Raw genomic sequence first — 19,472 nt, 5'->3', positions numbered from 1 at the left:
ACGTTATATGCAGAGCCGGACAGTAACGGAGTACATTTACTTGAGTACAGTACTTAAGTACAATTTTGAGGGATCTGTACTTTACTCGAGTATCATTTTTGGGGAGTACTCATGACTTTACTCAAGTACATTTGAGAGGCAAATATTGTACCATAACTGTGAGTACCCATTACTTCTTCTAAAAAAATTTAAAAAAAGGAAAAAAGAAACATCTCGGAAACCCTCAATTTGTTGTTTCCCTCTCAAATGTGATTGGATTGTGCAGGCGCCAGTGATTGGGACAGCCTATCAGCAATCACCTTCAGCTTTCCGCCAAAGTCAACTCCATGGTCAGATTTAGATAAGAGACGAAACCATGGACTAAACAATGGATGAAGACGCAGCAGGTCCATCCCGGGAGCGATATTTTTTTTTCCAGGATGGTAGGGCAAGACTGATGAATATTCATTAGGTTTAGGGGCGGGGTTAGGGGTAGGTCATCAGACCAATCAGGGATGACTTCCCTAATGAATATTCATGAGTCTTCCCCTACCATCCTGGGAAAAAAAATATCACATTCCGGGAATGTGCCAACCCGTGGCCCCACCTCGCCAGACTATTTCAATTTTCTGAATAAGTTAATGATAGTTTTCGCTTCAAGTGTTTGCTGTGTTTACCAATGTAAGCACTGTGGCAGTAGTAATGCAATATTTAGAAAATGTACTCTTGTACTCTTGATACTCAAGTACTTTTAAAAACATGTACTTTAGTACTTTTACTTAAGTAGACATCTGACTGTAGTACTTTTACTTGTACTTGAGTGAAATTTAGCAAGGGGTATCTGTACTTTTACTCAAGTAATGTAGCTGTGTACTCTGTCCGCCTCTGGTTATACGTAGGTTTACTGTACGGCCCTCCACAGTCACAGTGTGTAAAATGTTTTTTTGTTTTTGTGTCTGAAGGATTATATTGCTCATTGCACATAACAGGAGGATGTTGATTTAAAAGTCCATTATTAAATGTTAGAGATTCAGAATATGCTGAAGTTTGTATTCATTGACTACAAGTTTGCTGCTAGTACAGGCACACATCTCTTTTCCTGTTGGTTCTTTGCAATGTTGGGACATATGCTGGCAAATGCAACCTTACAGTTGACTTGCCAAATCACTTCCATTTGTTATATTAATAAAAGATATTGGAAGTAAATTCTTAATGGGTCATTATAAATACTTTGCTTTAAAAGTACCAAGTAGTCACACAAAAAAAGAGATGCATCGATAATCGTTTTAGCATCGCAGCCCCCTGAATCGTAATCGAATCAAATCGTGAGGTGCCTAGAGATTCCCACCCCTACAGCGCAGCAGGTGGCTCAGATGAGGATGTTCCCATGGCAGGAAAAAGCATCAGGAAATAAGGTTTTCCCTTAAGTCTTAATCTCGGTAAACACATCCACACACAGGCAACGGGAGGACAGCTTGAGTGCCGTATAATGCTCCCTCGTACACGTCAAACTATGGCCTCCGAGGGCCCCCGGCATACAGATGAGAGCAAGTACCAACAAGATCACAAGATGCGATTATTTAAGATTAAACCTCAGGAGAAATTGTACATTTGTCCTTGACAAAAACTTCAGAAGTCAGTGTGTCGCAAAACAAAAGTCTATCAATACACCGTCACACTTTCAGAGTACAATGTAAATACAGGAAGACAGGCTTACCTTCCCAAACCAGCCGTTCCCGATCTCCTGAATGTAACTGAGAGAGTGCCGTGCCACGTGAGGACCTGATGAGACGTCTAAAAGACCAAATATAAGAACAAGAGATGGATCAATGTGACAAAATAAACAGCAATATGCAAGGAGTAGGAAAAAAGTCAGCTAGTCTGAATATAACGCTTAAAATGAACATGAATCCTCCCGAATAACAAAGACAATAGAATCTATCACTCCTAAACTGGTTATGTAAGACTGACCCTTCATTCATCATAATACGGTTTATTTCAGAAGCATGTTTGGATATTGAGAGCGATCAATCTACTCTAAGACTTCAGCACCATTTTTTTTACTTTAAGGTGCACTATGTAACTTTTGGCCCTCTAGCAGTTGAAAAACAAAACTGCATGCATTTTGCAGAAGAACATTGTTTTGGCTGTGCTTTGGCTCTGCGAGACTGTGAACACATGGATTATCCAAAAATTATGTCATATGAGCATGCAAGTTGTGCTGTTGTTTTGACTAAATGGAGAAACAGACATTTTTTATACCTGATATTCTGGTCAAAGAGAAAGATTATCCCACTGCTCATAAAACATTCACCACTAGGCTTAAGAGATATAACCGGTTTAGACTGAAAGGATCTCAAGCTGACTAGCTGAAGACGTTACTGTAGCTTTACCCATTAATGGACACTGTACTTCCTTGAAAATAAATTCCAGCACAGCGCTACAACAACCATAATGAAATGACCCTTCACAATAGATAATCAAATCAAATCAAATCAAGTATATTTGTATAGCGCTTTTCACAATACAGATTGTATCAAAGCAGCTTCACAGTATTAAATTAAAATAAAATAATACAACAAGGTTTGTTTCTAGTGGAATTTATTGATTGATAGAATAAAATTAAATATCCCCAAAATATCCCCAACTGAGCAAGCCAAAGGCAACAGTGGCAAGGAACCTAAAAAACTCCATCAAGTGACCTAATGGTGTCCTAAAACTCCATCAGGTGACCTAATGGAGAAAAAAAAAAACCTTGGGAGAACCCAGGCTCAGTCGGGGGCCAGTTCTCCTCTGGCATTTATGAACTAGAGGCCGGATTGTAGTTTGAACTGTAAGATTAACAATATTATATGAATGCCTGGCCGAAAAGATGCGTCTTTAATCTAGTTTTAAACTGGGAGAGCGAGTCCGAGCGACGAACAGTATCAGGAAGACTATTCCAGAGTTTCGCTATAATGCTTCACAATGAACTCTGTTAGAGAGCTACATCTGTTGGAGATGTGTTTTCCTCAGTGCAAAACGTACATTTTACAGGTATTCTCCATCTGTATGTTAGAAAGTCATGCAAATATATCCATTTTGCTGTCAGGAGTGGACAAGCCTTATGCAAGCGAGTCTCTGCTAAACGTCACCGACTTCAGTGAACGAGCACCGCCGTACGCTAAACAGAAGCAGCGTAATAGAATAGGAACGTAACATTTCTGACTAAAATATACATTTTGATCAAATATTTGCTGTTGGACATTAAATGTGCCATATGTAGAATTTTAAACCTGCAAGTAAGTGTATTTTTATGATAGCAGTAACTGTAAAGAGACATTGTAATGGGGTAATCAAATGTAGGCTAATATAATTACTAAGCTCAGGTGAGTGAATGTGTTCCTCTTACCAGTGAACATTAAGTCTGCGGTTTAATGATTTTAACTTCTGCTTTATTTTGGTTTTTAGATTGTAATATTGTTACAATATTGGAATGTAATGTGATTATAATTATTTTTTGCACATAATATATAGCACAGCCAACATGGCTACATTCACTACATATGTTTGCATTGCCTTCAATATAAAACATTGCTTGTAGGACAACATTGGGCAAGATGTGAATTGTGAAAAAAACATTATTTAAATAAATAGGCTACATAAAAAAAATCCAAATAGAAAAAAAGTTGAAAATACCGAGATATATGCTGTACATCACCATTCAGCCCAAAAATACAGAGATATGATTATTTGGCCATATCACCCAGCTCTAGTTCTCACCAAAAAGCCAAGCCAATGCTGATTCTTGTTTTATTACGAGCTCGGTCTCGTTCTTTTTTAGTCAGCAGACTCTCCTCTGTTCAGCGTTTGTTTAAAACAGGTGATTTCCCAGAAGTTGGAGATTTAGCTGCTCCATGTCAACCTTTCTCGCTCGTTCTTACAACTAACCTGACACTCCCACACCATACATGCATCAAAGGAGCCAGAGCATCTTTTCTCTTTTTATATAAAATAGTGTATCTTTGTAATGAAATTTGCAGACATGCAGTGGGGGAAGGTACATGCTTCTGACCTGTTAAGCGGGGCAGTTGGAGGTGAGGGGGTCCAGGGAGGGGCACAGGGGGAACAGCGAGTGTGTAAACCTCCGCGGGAGACTGCATAGAGGGGGTGTCCTCCGCTGGGGGCGTGAAATCAACCTCATCCTCAAAGTGGTCATCAAACTCCTGACGGATCACAAATCACATTTGAAATGAATATTAGCGACACTCAAGAAATACTCTTGAACTGTTGGAACAGAAATTGCTCCAAAACAATATACAGACTTCAGAGACAGAAAGATGCGAGAGAAGATTTCACCCACCTTAAAGTTGATATCTTGCTCTTTGCAGCAGGAAGCACAGTTGAGCAGCAAAACCACAAGGGCCACCAACACAGCCAGAGACAGCAGCAGCGGGATGGCCAGAGAGAAATCCACATATCCACCAGCAGCCTCTGCTGAACACACAAACACCTGATTAGCGATCCAGGGATAATCTCTTTGAGGGAATCCCTTGTGTAGTATCCAGTATTATTTGAAATGAGAGGTACTCCAGGACAGTTTCTAGAGTAGCAGCAACACAGCAGGTCGCCATCAAGAGAGGCCTACTTAACACCAAGAACTGATTGTAATGGGAGCAATTTAGTTTTGACACTTCACGTCACATCACACACACATCCGATAGACACACTGTATGTATTTTGTAGGTTGTTTACAGTAGCAATTAGGGATGCACAATATACAAATAAAAACTGATATTGCCATATTTTGTTTTTCTGCATTATATATATCGCACAGCTCTAGTAGCAATTATAGAAATATTCAACAAAATAAAAAAATATTGCAATAATGCTATTGTACTAGTGTAAAATAAAAATCGAGGATTGATATAAATAAAGTATTAAGCCATATCTCAATACCGAATTTATTTGAATATATATATCTCACAGTAGTAATGTCTTAATGTGCCGCATTAACATATAATATAAATGTGTGGTGGCAAATTTTGCACTGGCTTCAAATAAGGCTCATCCAGTCAATTTTATAATGTATTTTCCTTATTTGCTGTGTACTTAAGACACGGATTATATGAACAGCTCAGCAGACAGCAACAATACCCCAAAACATGCTACATCATGAATAATAAAAAAAAAAAGGTGCTGGGTGATTTTTTTGCACTGGATGTAAAATGCTCTCTCCATCCTTGTCTCTCTCTGAGAGATTATGGGACGAGTCGGATCTCTCAGGGGCCTTACACACAAACCATTTGCAAGACATTGTCCTCCAAAAGCAGTTCAGATATCAAGTGATGAAAGGCTGGCTGTGCTTTAGCACCTGTTCCGTCACTACAACACCATTAACACCGCTCTCCATTCCTCTCATCAAAACAAAACAACCCTCTGGGGTTTTCGAACAGCAGGCTGTATAATTGGTGGCAGGAGAGGTTAGTAACAGTTCTGAGATCAGATGAGTTGGGCCGCCAGTGTCACGTGTCTGTGCATGTTTAGCGTGTTGCTAACCCAGTAGTTTGTCTTGCGCAATTAGATGACAAGGATGTGCATGTATGGATAATATGCTAAGACGAATCTTTCAGCAGTGGCTGGCATGATCTCCCATAATAGTAATAAATGTGGCTTCAGTAATCCTACAGGCCACACACAGAACCGCATGAAACACGAGGAGCAAAGACTGAGCTATTTTGAACACCTACTCATAAAAGGTGGTTTGCCGTACATAGATCTTTGACTGGGTCGTGGCTCGATAGTAACTCTCATTCTGCCATAATCTCACATGTAAGATTCATATCCACTGGTCCTTTCCTTTGAGAGTATGAGAGACAGATTTCCCTGATTTAAACTTCAGTGACAGCATTAGGGTTTGGAAAAGATGCCTTGATCTTTTTAAACAAGAATTTACTGTGTTTTAGGGGTGTAACGGTACACAAAAATTATGGTTATGTACGTACCTCGGTTTAAGAGTCACGGTTTAGTACTATGTTTTCTGTACAGTTTGGTATGATTTGAATGCAAAATATTTTAGCAAAATATATTATTGTTAGAATTATTACGCTCCCATTATGTTTGATGCACATATATAAGGCCCTGTTTACACCTGCGTGGTATTAAGATGCATTTTGATCGATCTGATCACAAGTGAACGATGCTAAATTCAGGTGTAAACAGGGTCTAAAACATTTTGAGCTTGTCCACTTTCGACCACTTCCAGAGGTAGTTGGAAAAAGACCGGATCGCTTTCGTAGTGTAAACGCTCATGTAGTCGAACAGCCACAAAAGACCGTCTACTCTCCGCCTACTGACCTGATGAGTAAAGATTAAGGGAAGCGCGCTAGCCCGACGGGATTTAAACTTTGTCGGCTGAAGACCCAAGTTTGGTTTGAAGACAAAAACGCACCAAACACGATGTTTTCACACCATTCCTGATTTCTAACTCACACATACAGCTTGCGGTTATCAGAAACGAAAGCTGCTGCTCTCTGTGTGTCTTTCCGTCATATCCGGGCGCGTTCATATTTAAATTGCGTGAGCTTATTTCGTCCATTAGATCGAAAGAGCCCATATGTTTACCCACCCATAGGCCCTCCCCCTTGCAGAGGTCTGGCCGGTGGGGTGGGGTCTATGTTGCTGTGTTGACCAGTTCTGTTGCTTTTTTATCTTTTTCTTTGAGGCACATTGTCTCATTTTTGCAACTGTTGTAACACCTTTTATAAGTCCGCAAAAAATTTGATGGGGAAAAATAACTTGGGAAGAAGAAAGAAAAACAACACACAACTTACTACTCAGTCTCCACTGTATGAATAAAATATACAATGCTCCTTATTAAAGCTACAGAAGTTATTCAGTCAATAGCAGTGAGTGACTTTCTCTTTTGTTGTTTGATTAACATTAATCACACAGACGGAAGCAGGTTCATTAGGCTGCTGTCACTTTAAGAGCAGCACAGATCCAATATAAACGACAATATCGTTTTGATATATTTTGATGCCATGAATACATCTGTAAAATAACAAAGTTCTTCTGAATAAGTGCACAATCCCAAGTTGTCTTAAATGTGTTGTCGGCTGCAGCAAAACAGACAGACTTTTTTATTTAAAAAGAGACACAGCTAGCTTTTCAGAAAACCTGAATGCTGTACCGTATTATATAATAATATAAAATATATTAATTTGAATGTTCCTAAATTTAACTGGAGCAGCAGCCAATTGCTATGCTTATGCACAAGATTTTTGCAGAAGGGGAGTAACCATCTAGCCACTAGGGCTGGGTATCAAGTTCAATACTTTTTAGGCACCGATCAAATTTTTTCGAAAGTTTTAAAAATCTCTTGTCGTTCGGTACCAAATTTCGATACCTAAGACGTTTATCTCGTCAACGTCAGTGAGCCAATAAGCACACAGCATGAAAATGCCGGTTACGCCAAGAGACGTGGCTCACACGTGAGGCTGTAGTAAGAGTCTTAACCCCCATAGACGGAAAAAATGTGGAAAAGATCAAGTGTGGCTACATTTCACCAAGCTCGATGCCAACACCGTGCAATGCAATATTTGCAACAAGATAATTGCTGCCAAGACCGGCAACACAACAAATCTGATGAAACACTTCACAGTGCACGGGATAACCTTACAAACAGAAAGTCGCTCCGTCTTCGACTGCAAGAAGAACTGGAGCAACAGACATGAGAAATAGGCATATAGAAAGCTTGAAATGTCTATTTTTAAACAAACCAATTCGAATCGAAAACAAATACTCTCTGATTATGTAATCCAAATGAAAGGTGCATTTCTCTCTATACTGCGGATATGATGAGTCAGCAACGTCAACTTAATCTTTGCAGCCAACACTGACTCAGAACACAGTAGTTTATTAATAAACAATTAAAATGTCTTGCTATTTCTTCCCGACACATTCATAATCATTAGGCTACTTTTGCCAGTGCTTTGTGGCAATCTTTATGTGCGCTTGAGCGTGAGGCGTATATTAGGGCTGGGACGGTATGGATTTTTTCTTACCGCGGTTGAAAAGCAAGAAATTCCCGCGGTATAGCGGTAAACCGCTTTAAATCAATGTAATTAGACACAACGTGCACACATGTGCAGGCCAATGTTTTTTTGTTTTTTTTGCGGTGATGGCGGTGACGAGCTCAGACCCACGGTAGGCATCATGTGACCGCGGTATTGCGGTAACCGCCCCAGCCCTAGCGTATATTCCACCCCCCAGTGGCCTATATGAGTCCTTGAGTCTGTAAAAAAAAAATCAACAAACTGAAAAAAAATAAAACCAAAGTAATTTTTTTAGGCAATATGTAATGTAATCTTGTCAAAATGGATTTAATAAAATTGGTATCAAAAAAAGTATTGTTAGGAACCGGTATTGAAGTCGAGGTATCGGTATCGAAACTTTTTGAATGATACCCAGTCCTACTAGCCACATCCCTTTGACTAATGTACACCTGAACTCCTGAGTACAGAGTCAAATGACATTATAATCTAACCCTGCAATTACACTGAGAGCTCTGGGATGTACATGAGAGACCTGTTGCTAGACAGCCAGGAGAGACAAGACCCAGGCACATAAAGTAAACCAAAGTTAGTTCAATACAAATGCCCAGTAACACAGGAAAGTGACAGAAACGGATTCTGTAGGAAGGACACCCACCGACCAAAACACAACATTAAATGTAATTGGTTTTTTTAGATAAATAAAGTGGACAATACAAGCCAATCAAGTTATTAATGTACAGCAAATCTGGTAGTGGTGAGTTTTAATTTGCAAAACATGTTAAATGAATGGACAACAATTTATTTCAAATGACAAAGAATGACTTGAAAACCTACATTTTATGAATTTAATAGATGTGTTTTGTTTTTTTGTGTGTTTTTTTGATGGAAACACCACATGATATTTAGAAACATTTTTAAAAAAAACTTGACGTTTTAGACGATTTTTAAATCTTTTCCTTTTTACAAATGTTCCTGTTTTCATGAACACTCTTATATGTCATCGACCCACAAACAGATATGTGTCCTGACACTATGACACCAATCTATCTCCATAAACTGCTAGACATTAATACTTCTCCGGTTGCTAATATTTCCTTCCTGAAAAACTGTTGACACCGAATGTGTTAAACTGTTGGTATACATTTTTCTTGGTTGCAGGTGTCAGATACTAAAACATTGCTATGGTTATCACCCATTTCAATTACTAGAATGAACCTGCAACACGCAAAATGTTAATTTAGGAGATTCTTTCCCGTATTTCAATATGGTAGTCTAGTCAATCACAAACATTTTTACAAATTATATGCAGATTTTAAATAAACTATCTTAAGGTGCAGTGACGCTTATTCTCTCAATCAAGGGCACAACAGTTCATAGATTGCAGGGTGTGACCGTAAAACTTTCCGACTCTCGGCTACAACACCCAATTGAAAGGAGGTCAAAGGTTTAATTATTAATAATAAATGGTGGCTCATTTGAGTGACAGTTTCAGACATACAGAACATGACCGCACTACATTACTTATTTCTTGAGTTTGAGAGTAAATCAATAACAATGCTGCGTCACGTGCTCTGAAAATGAAACAATTAAAGGCCGAAACGTCGACGCATCACCTGAGACTAAGCGAGAGCAAAAGATGGCAGGGTTTCCACTCAGTTTGAGAGATCATTACTGCGGTCAGTGCTCCCGCTCCTCTGATGAGTGACAAGCGGTGGGCAGCAGCACAATCACCACCCGTTTGTTCTTCTTATCTGAGTCATGAGTTTATATCATGACTTGGCAAGCAGCACGAATTATTCAACTGCTTCCCAGGCCAATAAACACCAAGCTGTCAGCTCTTATTTCGTCTCTCTTGCATAATGAAGTGATGTTCGCTCACACAGAAGTGGAGATGACCCAATTGGACAGGGTGTTTTCTTCTCGATTTGGCGTGTGGACAGAGATTCAGATGGAGTTTTAGACACTTGAAGACAAAACTCGTAGAGCTAGCCAGTGCCTTATGGGATGACACTATCATCCAATAAACTACTACTCGATTATTTGAATAGTAGGGCCCTATGATTTCCGCGATGCGGAAAACGCAGACGGAATCGTGGAATCCAGTCATAAAAACGGAATTCATAACACGGAGTTTCACGGAATTTGTCAAATTGTTGATGAATAAATAAAAAGCAGGTCAGTACACTTAGTCAAATCACGATATAGACTAGTGTCTGTGAATATTAAACTGCAAAAATACTATTTAAATATGAATGGTGCATGTTCTGCGTGTCTCTGTGTGAATTAATGGTTTAATTTTCCAAACACACACACACACACACACACACACACACACACACACACACAGAAGCACGCGTGAAATATATATTACTGTTGTACAGTAGAATTTAGCTATGTCTCAATGTAATAATAATGCTAACACTAGTAATAAATTATCATTAAAACTTTATTTAAGGAATAATCAAAACATTTCTTCCATGTTTTATTTTTAACAGTAAAGCTCATATGATTAAAAGATAAATTAATGTTTTATGCCTTACTTTGATTGCCAGAAAAATTTAAATACACATCACATTAAAAAAAAATGTGATAATTAAAATTTTATTAAACCATTCAAATTGAATCCAGAAAACTTAAAACAGAAAACAAAGAATTTGGTTATTAAAAAAAATGAATTTGAGAAAAAGAAAAAAATATATTTCATAGGGCCCTAAACATGTCATTTTTATTAAACTTTTAATAAACTCTTGTGAAATTGTATAAGTTTCATGATTTCAATTAATTAGGCATGCTTTTTGGTTACTAACATTTCATTTAACCATTAAAATGGAGTCAAAAAAAAATAAATGGAATTTAAAAAAAAAATAAAACTGATTTCATAATGCCCTAGAATAGTCTGGTCAAATTGGTTTCATTTTAACCCAACCAGCATTTATTTTAGCTTTGAAAACCCAATGAAAACTAAACTGGAGCTCTGTGGCTTCTGTTAGCTTTGAGGTCATTCACATCAAGTTTTAGGTAACATTCACATCTAAAACTCAAAGTCTTTCTCTTCCAGGGAAATGGGGAAAAAAAATACTATCTTGGAAGGAGAGGTGCATATATTATATATACAGCGGGGAAAATAAGTATTGAACACTTCATCATTTTTCTCAGTAAATATATTTCCAAAGGTGCCATTGACATGAAATTTTCACCAGATGTTGGTAACAACCCAAGTAAGCCATACATACAAAGAAACAAACAAAAATAAGTTCAGAAATTAAGTTATGTGTAATAATGTGAAATGACACAGGGAAAAAGTATTGAACACGTGAAGAAAGGGAGGCGCAAAAAGGCATGGAAAGCCAAGACAACTGCTGAAAACTATTAGTAATTAAAAAGCAATCCAGCCCCGTCAGTGGAAATTAATAACAGCTGGTTCAGTCCCAAATGATGGCCTACAAAAAGGTCTCATTGCCAAGGTGTCACACAAGACACATCTCATGATGGGTTAAAGCGAAGAGCTGTCTCAAGACCTTCCCAACCTAATTGTTGCGAAACATAATGATGGCACTGGTTATAGGCGCCATTCTAAGCTTCTGAATGGTCCAGTGAGCACTTTTGGGGCCATAATACGGAAGTGGAAAGACAATAATTTCACCATAAATTTGCCTCGACCAGTGCTCCTCGCAAGATTTCTGATAGAGGAGTGAAAAGAATAATCAGAAGAGTTGTCCAAGAACCAACACCAAGTTGTATGGTGTTTTTAGGGTAATGTGCACTGCCATTTCTCCTCCAAACATGGTGTGTATTATGGCATCCAAACAGTTCAATTTTGCTCTCATGTGACCACACTATATTCTCCCAGTATTTCACTGGCTTTTCCAAATGTTGTGCAGCAAACTTTAAATGAGCTTCAGCATGCTTTTTTTTCAGTAATGGAGACTTGCGTGGTGAGCGTGCACAGGCCATGGCGGTGGAGTGCATTACTTACTGTTTTCTTTGAGACAACAGTACCTGCTATCTGCAGGTCTTTTTGAAGCTCTCCACAAGTGATCCTTGGCTCTTGGAAAACTCTTCTGATTATTCTTTTCACTCCTCTATCAGAAATCTTGCGAGGAGCACTGGTCGAGGCAAATTTATGGTGAAATTATTGTCTTTCCACTTCCGTATTATGGCCCCAAAAGTGCTCACTGGACCATTCAGAAGCTTAGAATGGCGCCTATAACCAATGCCATCATTATGTTTTGCAACAATTAGGTTGCGAAGGTCTTGAGACAGCTCTTTGCTTTTACCCATCATGAGATGTGTCTTGTGTGACACCTTGGCAATGAGACCTTTTTGTAGGCCATCATTTGGGAATGAACCAGCTGTTATTAATTTCCACTGACAGGGGGAACTAATTAAACTATTTAATTACTAATAGTTTTCAGCAGTTGTCTTGGCTTTCCATGCCTTTTTGCGCCTCCCTTTCTTCATGTGTTCAATACTTTTTCCCTGTGTCATTTCACATTATTAGACATAACTTAATTTCTGAACTTATTTTTGTTTCTTTCTTTGTATGTATGGCTTACTTGGGTTGTTACCAACATCTGGTGAAAATTTCATGTCAATAGCACCTTTGGAAATATATTTACTGAGAAAAATGATGACGTGTTCAATACTTATTTTCCCCGCTGTATATATACACACACACACACACACACACACACACATTTATATAAATATAAATATGAAATGCTCTCCAGACTGAGAATGTCTCTCTCTGGTGCACGTGTCTTCTCACATGACCCAGATCAATCATGTGTTAGGTGATGGGGCGGCAAGTAGACGGGGCATCACTGCAGTCCGGGACGCATCAGAGCCAACCCAGGCTCAGTGAATGTGCCAGTTGCAAAACAATGGCTCCGAGATCGCCTGAACGAGGTCGTCTCGGCCCAAATGAAAACGAACTCGGTTGTGTGATATAAAAAGCAGCAGTGTCTGATCGTAGTTGAAAACCATAGAGCGCCTCTTTATCTTAAAATGTTGTGCATTGCAAGAATGCTGCCTTGACGAAGCCTTGTTTCCGCTCTAACTGCATTATAAATGATATATAACTTTAAATATAATTAAACATATAAAATAAGTTACAGCGGGAATGACGGCTACATTCATATAAGTGTTTGCGTGTGTCACAGATGAAGCCAATCGGAGCGAATTTGCCAATCCATCTCTATGGATGATGCAGAGGAAACTCTGTCCAATATATATATAATATCATAATATAAGAGGACAGCTTCACTCACATGTGACTTGCATGAACACATTTTGCTCCACTTTAAAATGTTGCCTTGTGAAAGCGAACCGAACCAAGAAGAAAATGCAACATTTTAACAAATTAGGCTAAGTCGCTGTTTCTGAACAAAGCAAACGATCTACAGGTCTGAAAACGCCCTTAAAACGCGTTCAGTTTTATCCGAAACAGATGAACATGAATCTGGCAACATTTTATTACGTTGGTTGAGGTTCGTAAGTGAAATGTCCAGTGAGTGGGGCTAAAAAGCTCTATCACATCTAAAAATGTACCCCCTAAACTACACCTAGCCAACCAATAGTGTTAACAAAAGCAAACGTGAGTTATTTTTCCATTTTTCCAATTAGCCTAGCCTATATGTTGGTCAGGACTGATGAGTGATCTTAAATTGTGCCTTATGTATGATGATGATCTGGGATTAATGATGATCTGTGTGTTAGGAAAGGAACAGGTCTACACTCACTGGCTGACTGTCAGTGTGCTAAAAATAAAGTGCTGTGTGGGTGAACGTCAGCATGCTAAAAGGACGTGTGCAATACAACATTTGCAAGAGTTTAAGGATTACAACTCTAAATACAATCTCTGCCACAACGCCGCTGCTAAAACCATCAAAGCACAACTTTTGTAATAAATTCACTACCTTCAACAATAAACCTTAAATGCATAATCCATTTTTGGTGCAATAACAGCTTAGCTTACACCAATTTAGCCTATTTATTTGTTGACTATCTATTAATTACACGAAGTTGCACTTCTCTCCATATATTGATAAGAAACACATCTGACTGTCATCTCACTTAATCCTAAACCAGCCTGATTAAAAATTTTCCTTAAAGGGATAGTTCACTTTGAAATTAAATTTTGGTATGTTTTAGCTTACCTCAAGGGCATCCAAGATGTAGGTGTCTTTTTTTCCGCAGTAGTTTCAATTTTGATATTTTTAGGTCAAACCGTTCTTGTCTGTCAGTCCTATAATGCAGGTCTGTGGTCACCACCTCAAAGAGCATGCACAGAGTCCAAATTAAAACAATTCCCCATCGTCCAAATGAAACAATTCCCCATCGTAAGTACACATTGATGGCCTAAGACACGAAACGAGCGGTTTGTGTGAGAAAACGAACAGTATTTATATCGTTTTTACCTTTTGTACACAACCACGTCCAAGTGATCTGAAGGCGCGGGCGCTTCCTATTGTGTGACGTGTGCGCAGACTGGTGCATAGATATATACAATAGAATCCGCCTTGGCTACGGAACGACGCGACATCTAGTGTGTATATATCTATGCACCAGTCTGCGCACACGTCACACAATAGGAAGCGTTCGTTTTCTCACACAAACCGCTCGTTTCGTGTCTTAGGCCATCAATGTGTACTTACGATGGGGAATTGTTTAATTTGGACGATGGGGAATTGTTTTAATTTCGACTCTGTGCATGCTCTTTGAGACAGTGACCATAGACCTACATTATCTGACTGAGACAAGAACGGTTTGACCTAAAAATATCAAAATTGAAACTACTGCGGAAAAAAAGACACCTACATCTTGGATGCCCTTGAGGTAAGCTAAAACATACCAAAATTTAATTTCAAAGTGAACTATCCCTTTAAAGGGATGGTTCGGAGTAAAATCAACCTAGGGTCCTTTGCACCATGAGCCAAACACCGAGCCAAACACCCCCCCAAAAGCTTTTTCCCCTTGGTCGAACATTATTAAAGTTAGAGCTTATTTAGAGATATCAGCCGGATGGGTTAGTGCAGGTGCTAACGGATCCAAGGTTGTATCTCGTAATTTACCCCACTAATAATGCCCAGAATGGTACCAAACTTCTACAGTAGTACAAATAGGTTCTGCACTCATAAAACGAGGCATTGGAAAGTTTGTAAACATCACGAGTTTATTTAAATAACAATTGCCTGATGGCTAATGCTACCGCTAACCCGGACGTCGAAGTCACTTCCGTGATTTGGGAAAAGCCCGTAAAAGTCAACGGGTATTTTTGGTATTTCCAATTTTTTTTATTCTTTTTTCCGAAGTGTTGACAACTTAAGTGTAAACTAATAATTGTTGCAAACTGGTACTACCAACAAAATATTAGTGCATTCCTGGAACTGGGCGTCGTTACACTACATTACATACACTACACTACACTACCTTATGCATCGCTTTCTGCCAGGACTTTTATGGGCTTTTCCCAAATCACAGAAGTGACGTCGACGTCCTGATATCTCTAAATAAGCTCTAACTTTAATAATGTTCGACCAAGGGGAAAAAGCTTTTGGGGGGGTGTTTGGCTCATGGTGCAAAGGACCCTAGGTTGATTTTACTCCGAATCATCCCTTTAAGACAGACTCGTCAACTTTTCGTTCAAACCCACCGAGCCTTTAAATTTTGTAAATGTGTAGATTTGCATGCAAGGTTAAGTCTGTCCATTTGAGTCACTCAACTGTGTGTAAAGGATTAGCGCTGTTGCACAGGTGTTTTCATTTACTAAAATGACTGGTTTAAGCGCTGCTGCTAGATTGCTCACAGTGTTATTGAATAATAATGACAGTATGACACTGCAACTGCCCAACTGAAAATAAACAATGATGATTAAGTCACATTTTGTGTGTAAGGTGTAATCTTTTTTTTGACAACACCTCTGAAAGTGTGAGAACAGGGCGTTTCAAGAAAGGCTTGGGCTTCTTGACTCTAAAGTCTGTTGCTGAGAATTTTGTGAGTTGAAACACACTACAAATAGCACTCCTTCCAGATTTAGCTCAACTGCATATTAAAAAACACAAATGTGAAGATGAAGCCACTGTGAGAAATGAAAGACACTCACGCTCTACACGGACGACCAAAGGAAAAAGGCTAATAAGACAAAGCTAAACGCATAAGGAACATTTATCAGTGCATCGATCTGACAATGAAAATTCAATGCACTAATTACAAAATTGAATTATCAATTATCCATCTTAGTTTGAACGTAAGAGAAAGCACAAACATTTGTAACTTTGTCAGCCACTTCCAGTTATTTTAGCTATACAAAAACAGTCCATTATGGTGCTTGACAATGCAAACTAGTATTTATTATCATATTATGTATTATCATAAACGCACTGATTTGTAGTGCAAATAGTTTTACTGTTTACTTCTAGTTGATTAGCGACTAATGAATGGGAAGAATGGTGGATAACACAATAATAATCCAGAAAAATGTGTGTCTGAAGCTCATTTCTAAAAGGAAATATTTATGAATCATACAAAAAAATTGATCAATACCAAGTTCAAATTTCAGATTTCTTGATGCACTGCATCATTCAAAACAATCATAATCGAATACAATCCCCGTCAGAGTAAACACTTACACCCCAAGACTGCTGGTCAAGCCTGAACCATCAATACAAATATAAATCACAAAACCAAAGCAGTGACTCCATCTGGGACACATTTATTAGTCAGCGCAGACTTCATCATCATCATAGTTTCCTAATTAACTGCATCAGTCGTTTACTGAGAGACAAACGGCCTTGAAAGCGGTCTTAAAAATAAAACCCATCACATGACGATGGTTCATTCAAACACGATTATAAAGTGCTTGTAATTCCCAAGTCATCTTTCTAAAAGACCTTCTAACCAAGTAAATCATTCACCACAGATAAGAGTGGCATGCATGCATGGGTTTATACTTTGCCTTACAGTAACTCACACAACCTGTAATAAGGAAGTAGGCCGATCAATAATTTTCCAAACGAGTCTACTGTGTTAAGTGTGTTTTAAATTATGGCTGGCACTTCTGGTTTGTGAAGCAAAGGGACAGAAACAAATCATTTTAAATAATAAGGTTGCACTACAAATAATCCTCATCCATCAGTTTGAGCGAATGAGTTGTCATGATGTGATTTTGCCCGTCAGGTAAATAATGTAATGTTTGGTATTTTAATGTACCAACTTTGTGTACAATTTAAATGTTTGTACAGCTATTTTAGCTATATGAGTGTTGTTTATCAAATAAGTTTGATTAATTAATTGATTAATTTATATTTTTGGTTTTCGCCCAAGTGCAACCTGAATTTTCAGTTCCAGCCCAGAATTTTCATTTCATTGCATCAATGAATCCTTAATATATCAGGATGATTCAGAAGGCCAACACAAAGGTTTACAATCTACCTGTTACACAATACTGACTGCTGACTCATTAAAGTACTCATACGTCTAAAAGCAGGAATCACTGAATCATTTCCAGTTCCAAAACAATGGCCGTATTGGATTAGCGTTGGATAACCAGTTTATCTGCTGGTAGTTTTGATCACGGTCAAGGTGGTTTGTTTACAGGCAGGTCATCTGTCAACTCACCTACTGACACCATAACAAAAGACTAACATGGTATTAACATGGTTTGGGACGTGTCCCATATTAGTACTGTGTTAGCATAGATTTATTAAGTACCATGTCACAATATAAGTAGAACAAATGAGAAAGTAATCTAACGTAATAGAAGCTAAATATTCCCCACAGTCTATTTTATGCATATTTATAATATCATTAGATTTTGCAAAGGGCCTTTAGACATTAAACTACATAGCTGCCCTTTAAATATTAGGATGGGGGTCCCTCGCATGAGACTGATCATTTTTGGGGGTCCGTGGCATCTAAAATATTGGGAGTACCATGTAAATAAGGTCTATACACCCAACACAACGTTCATAAATGACAACATGAGTGAAACATGATCAAACACACATTATAACGTGCTCGACATCTTACCTGCGTGTGTTTTTGAGACTGGAGCAGCTTGTGTGAGTGTGGCAAATCCCAGTAAACACACACCTGCACGAAGAGCCTCCATCCTCACCACTGCAGCTAATCCACTAGCTCAACTACCAATAAACAGCTATTACATCTAAATAAATTACACGAAGGACGCCTGAATTGGCTCATCTACGTCTATGTACATCTATATCGTCATATCCGCCGTGTCAAAGACTCATGTTGTGCGATATTAGTCATATGTCGTGTTATGAGCGTTAGCTAACACGACAGTGCTGTGATGTTCATCGAGCTAAGCTAATGCTAACCGCTACCGGCGTCTTATTTACGATTATTTCTCATCGTTTGAAACCGCTCGTTCGTTTACTACCTCTCTAGGACGATTAAATGCGATGATGTGTCTTTTTCCTGCATTGTAAGACTCCCGGGTTCGTGGAAAAATCAAAAGCGCAGTAAACACAGTGGTCCAGCATCACTTTTCCGCACGAGCGCCATGTCTCGTGTCGTCACGCGTCGCCCGCGTCACGCACGCACGCCGCACGCGAGGGCGTTGGTGACAGAAACTGACAGTATGTCATTGTCACTGAGATGAGAAGGAAAAGTGTTGACTGTGATGAGCAACGCAAAACCTGTTTTAGGAGGAAACCGTGACACTGTCATAACATGCTGTAGGCTACTGAACAATTTCAGAAGGATTACTGATTTGTTTTAGCGCATAAGCCTCTTATGCATCCATATCTAGGAGAATAATAATTATTTGATGCATTATAAATCCCATAGTAGCCTACTTTCCTAAACACTTTTTTTCCTCAGTGCATTTCAAAATTGTCTTGATGAGGTCATCATAACGCAATGACAAAAAGCTGATGTGTTGAAGTAATTTGATGAAATGTGAATGAAGCAGATGAATGTAAGAGTCACTGGAATTATTATATATTTTGGGGACTTTTTGTTTAAGGTGATTTAATCAATAGTGATTCAGCAACAGCTGTACAAATTAAAGAATGGTATTTGGGGTAAAACACTTCCCAGACAGCAACATAGAGAATAAGTAGCTAAGCTAAATGTTACAAAAATGTCTTTCTACATCAAACGTGTATGCATATGGTGACAATCTGCTCTATCACTCTTGATCTTATACAGTCATGTGGAAAAGAAAGGACACCCTATTGAAGTTTGTGGTTTGCAGGTCTTGACATATTACACTGTTTCCTAAACCACAAATCCAATTAAAAATTCCCCATCAGCAACAACCCAGACAGCAACATAGTGCTGGCCCAGATCCAGGCCACATCTGGTACGTGGATTCAACACGTAACGGATGTGGGCCGGATCTGGGCTGACACTATTATTTATTTATGGTCTGAAGCCTTCATGTGTGTGTGTTCACACAATAACAAGGAGGAAAGACAACAGCAATGATCT

At 38.7% G+C, this 19,472-nt stretch overlaps 1 protein-coding gene across 2 annotated transcripts in view; it reads right to left on the bottom strand.

Annotated features, from left to right (window-relative positions):
* Window positions 1-18,562, bottom strand: part of lmtk2 (lemur tyrosine kinase 2) — a 38,199-nt gene extending 19,637 nt beyond the window's left edge. The window contains exons 1-4 of one of the 2 annotated variants that reach the window (XM_084120041.1): window positions 18,045-18,562; window positions 4,322-4,455; window positions 4,034-4,184; window positions 1,697-1,773 (exon numbers count right to left, since the gene is read on the bottom strand). In XM_084120041.1, coding sequence (XP_083976167.1) covers window positions 1,697-1,773; window positions 4,034-4,184; window positions 4,322-4,455; window positions 18,045-18,126 — 444 coding nt within the window. In that variant the 5' untranslated portion in view covers window positions 18,127-18,562. The remainder of the gene's footprint in view (window positions 1-1,696; window positions 1,774-4,033; window positions 4,185-4,321; window positions 4,456-18,044) is intronic. The other variant, XM_084120042.1, reaches the window with a different exon arrangement.
* Between the last annotated feature and the right edge of the window lie 910 nt (window positions 18,563-19,472).

This window comes from Abramis brama (assembly GCF_963993115.1).
Source record: "Abramis brama genome assembly, chromosome: 1".
In the NCBI taxonomy this organism is placed as follows: domain Eukaryota; kingdom Metazoa; phylum Chordata; class Actinopteri; order Cypriniformes; family Leuciscidae; genus Abramis; species Abramis brama.
This window is presented reverse-complemented; position numbering and strand designations above follow the sequence as displayed.